The 7,793-nt window shown below is 45.7% G+C and overlaps 1 protein-coding gene across 1 annotated transcript; it reads right to left on the reverse strand.

The window, feature by feature from the left end:
• Positions 1 to 370: 370 nt before the first annotated feature.
• On the reverse strand, positions 371 to 1,441 carry neurod4 (neuronal differentiation 4; the record flags this gene model as incomplete). Its single annotated transcript, XM_080764784.1, has 1 exon — positions 371 to 1,441. One exon carries the CDS (start codon positions 1,439 to 1,441, stop codon positions 371 to 373), a length of 1,071 nt encoding a protein of 356 aa, XP_080620910.1.
• Between the last annotated feature and the right edge of the window lie 6,352 nt (positions 1,442 to 7,793).

Consider the following 7,793-nt stretch of genomic DNA (forward strand, 5'->3'; position numbering starts at 1 on the left):
CCGCGCACATGCAAAACCTGTGCAGTGGCTGTACCTGGATATCTGTTTTGGTCAACTAATTGTCAGGTACATAATATGAACCTGGTAACAACTGAGGGGGCGTCCTATTTCGGAAACAAAACAAACATAAATTCAAACAGAAAAACAAATAATAAATTATGTTTTAAGTAGAGGTGCATGTTTGTACAGTATCAGGTAGATAGAGTTTTGGTGAGGAGTCTCTCTTTCTCACGGAGCATTCCATGCTCTCTCCCAGAGTACCAGTCAGACATTGTAAATGCGAACCATTTCTACAGTCAACAGCAAGCAGTTCAGTGAGGAGTGTCTTTTTGTGCGTCTCCTCTCGCCATGGGTCTCACAGCCGTTTTTTTCACTCACTGTAAATTGTGCCCATCTGAGAGGCAACCATGTGAGAAGAAGGCGTGTAGGAGTCAAAGGCCATGTCCAGAGGCAGCTCGTAGCGCGACGTCTGGAAGAGCGTGTGGCCCTGAGGGCCTCCTGGCAGGCCGCCCATGGAGGTGGCGGGGAAGTGGTGGGACGAGAGGTAGTGGGCAGGATGTCCGGGGTGGGCGGCGTAGTTCCTCTCCGCCTCGTGGGGGGAGGGCTCCTGCTTCAGGGCAAAGTTGCCACTGATGCTGAGCGGGGGAGTGAGGGGCCCGTCGTAAGGGGGGGTGCCACTGCTGCAGTCGTTCGGGGAGGGGTTGTTGTATAAGGCCGACCCCTTGAAACCCTTCATGTGGAGGAGATGGGACGCCTCCAGAGAGCCGTACGGGGGGCTGGGCAGGCCCGGGGACGGGTAGCTGAGGGGATGGCCGGCCTGACCCCCCACGCCGCCACCGCCGAGCCCCGGCCCGCCGCCGCCACACTTGTCCTCCAGTTTGTTGAGCATCACGGGAGCGGGTCCCAGCTGCAGGCAGCCGGCCACCAGGTTGCTGGTGGGCTGAGACAGGCCTTTACACAGCATCTCCACGAAGCCGTGGCTCTCCGGAGACTGGCCGCTCTCCAGCACCTCCGACAGGGCCCAGATGTAGTTGCGGGCCAGCCGCAGGGTCTCGATCTTGGACAGCTTCTGGGTCTTGGAGTAGCAGGGCATCACTCTCCGCAGACTCTCCAGGGCGTCGTTCAGCCCGTGCATGCGTGAGCGCTCGCGAGCGTTGGCCTTTGTGCGCCGGGCGCGGAACCTCTCCACTCTGGCTTTGGTCATCTTCTTCTTCTTGGGTCCCCTTCGTTTGGGAGCCCTCTCTCCGTCCGGCCCTATCTCCTCCTCGTCATAATCCTCCTCCTCCTCCTCCTCCTCCATGTCCTCGCTGCCCAGCTCGTAGTGTCCTCTCATCTCTCCGTCCTCTTCTCCATCCTGGGAGCTGACCTCCTCCTCCAGCCAGCCCAGGGAGTTCACCAAGTCACTCACATCGCCAGGCTTCCCAAATGGTTTGGTCATCATTGTGATCTGAAGAACCAGTGCAAAAATCATTGGATGAATAATAAGAAATCTTTAGACAGTGCATGCATTTACTAAAATGAATTAATTGCCATGTTCCTTACAAGATTAATTCAAGATGGTATGGTATTATTATTATCTCTCTTATTTGGTGTGTAACCTGCAGTGATATGCAGTCTGAGGGTCGTTTCAGCACTGCTTCGTGGACAGCTCAGATCATAGTAGTTCATTTCAATATTTTCTGAGTGATGTACTGTAGGCTATTTGAGTATTTTTTTAATGTACCCCTGCTATGTGCACATGGTTGCTTCAGAGAAGCTGACAATCTGGGACACGGCGGGATTTATTTGCATATAGGCTAAACCCGAAGATTAAATTGGGGCAGCATACAAATCAACACACATGGAGTAATGCGGAAAAAGTTACTCTTATTTGCTTTGCTGTATATATCTCATGTTGGTTGTTTATTTTTTCTTTTCAAGTTGATTTTCTTAAATTTGGGTGGTTGAAAAAGAGGTATAGGTATATGTGGATTTGAATTGGCGTAATGGTTAATAAATAATCCATTAAATACAGGCCTCTTAAGCAAATACCATTGTTCTGAACAAAATTGTCCTAGTTTGTCATTGTGTAGTGATGCATAGGCTAAATGTAGGACAGTTTCATTTAATTAATGAATGACAACAACAACAGACCTAACACGCACGCGCCTATATTGTGTCTGACCTGCATGCAAATATAAGACTTGACAATTAAAATATTTGTTTTCTTATACAGTACAAACAACCGCTCTTTTAATTTTCTGTGTCTTTCTCACGAAAGCAACAAAACAAATTTTAGGATAGGCTATTATAAAATATATGAAAGCACGTGAGCATGAATTCTATTGACCAAAATAAATTTCCCCAAAAAATTGATCTTGCTAAAAGTCCAGCAAAAAGTTTCTTGAAATAAAAAGAGCATTATAGGAGAACTCACCTGTGTTGAATTCACAACTCGCTCTATCAAGTCGTGCTATAGCTATAGTTTCAGAGACCAATAACCCAAGAAGTAAAGGTGAATATACTCCAGTCTCCCACGGACTCTCAGATAGCCATCAACAGATTCAACACACGAGTGGTACTTTCATCATAGACTGCAGGCAGAGTGTCTGAGTTTTGCCTTTAGCGACCCGATTAAATTAAACCCCTCCTTCAAGCCCCACCCATGTCCAGCTGATCCAAAGACGCGCGTGGCGGGCTCGTGGCCAAAAGTTTCACCAAACAGAGTGACTACACGCGTACACGGTACACGCACACACATGCAAATTGTGTCAGCCTTTGTGTGTGTGTGTGTGTGTGTGTGTGTGTGTGTGTGTGTGTGTGTGTGTGTGCGCTGCGCGCTGCGTGCTACATGTGCGAGAGAAAGACTGGCACTGCCCATGTGCATTGTTGTCCTTTTGCGCTATATGTTTGGTTTGGAATGAAGCAGAACTGAACTATAAACTGTATAGGCTACGTGTTTAATATAATAGGACAGGTTATAGTAACGCGACGTCCTGTGAAATGTGATTTAGCTGCAGGCCTAATCTGAGTGAATCATAATCTCCATCCATTGACTATCTCGGTCTCACTGTCCATGTCCAGTTTAGTTGGATTAGGATTGTTCCACTTAATTACGCTCGCCGAGTAAGAGACGCTCTTCAATCTCAGGTTATGTAAGTGGTTTTGACAGTTTAGTGCTCTGAGAGCAGGTGTGTGCGTTGTTCACCCGCTCATTCAATTGTTTTCTTCCGCCTATTAGCGTCATATTCTGCCCCCAAAATCTATGGAACGAGTCAGTCCAGAATAAACCGTTTATACGGAATCGAACGATCGCGGATAGATATACATACAGATTAGATTTGATCGATATGATAGGCTATAAACCCTCTAGACTATATATATATATATATATATATATATATATATATATATATATATATATATATATATAGTCTAGATAGATAGATAGATGTTTTATTATTTGATTTGTTTTGTCCTAAATAGCCTATACGAAAAGTTTTGTAATCCAATAAATTGGCCTTTATATGCTTAGGTGATGATACTTAACCACATCTTACTTTATTTAAATCTTTGATTAATAGTCTAAAAAGGGTGGTTATCCCCTCCCTCTCTGTTTTATAAAGTTAAGACACTTATTGGACCGCATGGCCCAACTGTTTACAAACTAATCTCTCTGCCCCGCCCAACACAGGGTCCACTTTTTCCCCAATTTTAACAACAAATGCCTTGGCATAACAAACGCTTGCAAGGCCGTGTGCGTGGCGAGCCGCCTCGCGCTGGGGGTTCATTGTAATCATTAGCCATTGACAGCCTGGGCTTGCGAGTCGCACGTGCCCCCGCATTGATCCCATTGTGTGCGCGAGGCCCACATCTGTGCTCGAGACTGCCTGCCTCTCCCCCCCCCCCCCCCTCTCTCTCTCTCTTTCTCTCTCTCTCTCTCTCTCATATTTTTCCATGTTAACTATATTTTACATGTTTTGGCTTGAGTTATATGGTCACATGGCTAATCAGCAATATTGCACAAAATAGGCACTTATCCAACCACTTATTGAACAAACCTGAACAGATGGCTAGATATATAGGAAGCATGGGGGGGGGGGGGGGGGTGCAGTCAGGGGTAGGGGGGGGGGGGGGGGGTTGCAATCTGTTGCTTGGATGCTCACGCGTCACTCGCCTGCCTAAGTTGATGTCTCGTGCTGAAACAGCATATTATCCCAGCTTGCTATAACGGACGGACACACTCTCCTTATATCAGCTCAGTGTGCGTGAATGCGTTGCGGATGAAGCGAGGAAGGGTCTCCCCCCCCCCCCCCCCCCCCCCCCCCCATGTGGACCGTATAGCCTACTTTGCATGCGTGCATAGTAGCAACAGCAATGCAAAGTGTCTGCTTCCCGAAAGCTCCCCATGGTACATGCATCCCTGACTGTCCTGATGCCCACACAACCTCTCTCTTTCCCATGAGCCTGAGCCATGGCCTTCACCACACCTGCAGCCTGCAATAGGGAATTGGGGCTCTCAATCCCTGTTGGATCCCAAATGACTGACTGACTGACTGTAGCTGAGGGGAATTGTGCCCTACTCCCACTTTAACTGTATCATATAGAGGTAGCCAGCCTTGTGGAAGAGGTCACACACAGTGAATGCACCTGATCAGAACTCAACTTGAGGTGAGTTTCCCTTGCCTGAACTTGGGTGCTCAGCAGCTACAGTATAAACATTGGCTCAAATAAACAAAAGGAACAACAAATGAAGAAATACAAAACTGATGTAGAATGCATAGCCTCACATCACCATATCTGGCTATTATTGGTGTAATCACTACATGGAATTCTTCATCGGGTCAAAAATAATTTGCCACCGAAAATGAAATGCTTTACCAGTGGCATGGTCTTGATCTTGGTAACGTTGGCTGTATTTAACCTCATGAACCCAACCCCAATCTTGGCATGTCATAATAGGCGAACATTCAGAAAAATAGGAAACCCTTTGGCTAAAATAAGTGAAGATTTAAGGAGGAGAGAATTCAGGGGAAAATAGCAGATCTACAGTACAACCTCACAATGTGATGCGTTCAGAGTTTACAAGTAGAGCTGCTATTTAACGTACAGCAGGGTTTAAGTAGTTTCAATGACCACTGTACATATACATGTAATGACGAGAAAAATGGTCTCGGATTTAAATATCACACTCAATTCAAAGACCCCACACAGGCTGATCACAATGAGTATTTATTCAAACATTTCTCCAGAATGAGAACCAGTCTGGAATCTCTCATTAGCTTTTTAAGTGCTGTTATTATTACTACTGCCCCCCCACCCCACCCCTTACAAAACCACTGCCACAAGTGAGTTGTCTCTCACTCTTGTCCCCAGGGATTCAGGGAGGAATTGGGGGGATTCGTACACTGTGCTGACAGATGGGTCCTTGTGCCTGTCTTTTTCTCCACCTCCATCTCCCTGTCCCTTTCCCTCGCTAAAACAGACTCACACACTCGCCTCGCCTCGCACACGCATGCACGCACACACACACACACACACACACACACACACACACACCAAGACTGCACGAATACAATAGGAATTAAAGCTCTGCACACATGCTCCCTGGGCCGCTGCTGAAAGCTGAGCCCCTTGTACTATTCATAAAGGATGGAGGGAGCTTGGATGAGTGTAAGGGTGTGTGTGTGTGTGTGTGTGTGTGTGTGTGTGTGTGTGTGTGTGTGCGCGTGCGTGCGTGCGCGCGCGCGTCACAGCGTGTGCACATGTTTGAGCGTGCCTAAGTGTGTGTGTGCATGTATGTGTGTTGAGGGACAGGAGGCCGAGGATTGTTCTAATCTACATATGATCCAATTTCTAAAATTAAAAGTTTCTCTTCATAGCGTTATCCGTGCATTTTAAACGTTCACCTAACCATTTGACAATACCTCAAGAAATAGCTAAATGTTGCATTTTTGTGCAACAATTGTGTGCACAATTGTGTGCACAATTTTCAGCTTATAGCATTCCGAGCTGAATGAAAACAGTTTCACTGTTTAGAAATGCCGATTTGCTCGTCCACACATGTAAATTCTCCATTCATTGTCAATGGCATTTAATGTTTGTGTTAGGACAAAATAGCCGATTTGCTCGTCTACATATGACGTAAATTCTCCTGTCATTGTCAATGGCATTTAATGTTTGTGTTGTCACAAAAAGCCAATTTGTATAGGCTATAGGTCGGAGGGGTTAGCTAGCGCCCCTCAAAAAAAAGAGTTCCTTGATTTTTGTTTCTCCAGTTGTAGCCTACCTAAAGTCTGGCAACAATTTATCTTGCACAAGTATGATATTTGTTCTTGACAGCATGCTAATTTGTCTGCCTGTGCCGTGCAGTGCATGCACGGTTTACAGCCACTGTGTGAGTTAAGAAATCCCAGGGCACAACTCTCTCCATTTGCTGCTCACTGAGCCTGAATATGGTTACAAAGCAGACTTTCCTGAGGGAGAGGCTGACAACCCCTCTGACTCCATGTACACAGGGGAGCATCAGTGTGCACAGAGATAGACTATTAACCTCATTTTAATTTATCTATACAAACTGTCTACTCTACAACGATTCTAGTGTGTTTGCTATAGAATCAATAAAGCCATTCTCTGAACAATATTATAGACCATGCCATTGGCTAGAAAGATCATTATAAAGTTAGACCTTTAATTTAGCAGAAACCAGAGAAGCCACAGAGAATCCTTCTTCCAGACAGTGATGGGGGAAATGAGAATGAAGACCTATGTCTGTCTGTGTGTAAATCAAAGCCATATTATACACAGAGACTACTAGATAATTGAAAGCGTAAAATTGCTATTTTCCACACTGCGCCACCTGCAGCCCACTGGACATAATCTATCTGGCTGTGCCTCAACACACAAGACACATGATAGCTGGAGATTCACATACACTTATGCATGAGTGAATAGTTTGACTCCAAGCCAGCATTTCAAAACTTTTTGTGAACAGATTTGGTATGAATACTTGGAGTGAATATCAAATTGTCTCGTTAATGGTATCACAAAGTAAGTTTTGATAAGCTCTGTTATGATTAAAGCCAAGAAATATGAGCACAGCTTGTTTGCAGCTTATTCCCCTTCCTTTGGGCTAATGGATTTGGAAAACATTCCAATTGGACAGAAATGTAGCTTCAGAATGGGAATTGGGCCCGGGGGCTATTCTCACTAAGTGGGGAGAGATCCATTAAACAAAGGTGCCTGTGGTTTCACATTCAGGATACTTTACAACCTCCATCCCAGGGCATCAACAGTGTTTTGGGGTGTGCAGTTAGAAGGGGCAGAAGGGGGGGAGGAGGTTCCATCTGCCATGTTGGCGGTCCGCAGGGAGACGGGCATATCCCTGGGGTATTTTGGAGAGAGCGGGAGAGAGAAGGGCTGAAAGGATTACACCCAACCACTAATCAAGGATTGTAATCTGTGGGCCCCCATATACAATCCTCTCCACTCCTACAAACAACAATTTGAGATGGAGGATAGGACCTCAGCGCACAGGGATATCTACCTGACACCCAAAACCTGACAAATACAAGAACTAATAGCCTGTACTGGTGTTGTTTCTTAAATTGGAAGAATTAATTGCGTAGGTGTGATTGGCAGACAGCCAGTGTCTCTGTGATCAGGTGCAAGTGTCCCACAAGTGACCCAGTCTGATTTCCAATGTGGCCATTATGCAAATTCAGCAAGAAGCCAAGCCAGCAACCATTAGTCCAACGGAAAAAGCAACTTTCTAATGAAATTAGATTGCCATAGATTTGCATTATATTGGGTTT

The sequence above is a fragment of the Protomyctophum bolini genome (genome assembly GCF_963924005.1).
Source record: "Protomyctophum bolini genome assembly, chromosome: 5".
In the NCBI taxonomy this organism is placed as follows: Eukaryota; Metazoa; Chordata; class Actinopteri; order Myctophiformes; family Myctophidae; genus Protomyctophum; species Protomyctophum bolini.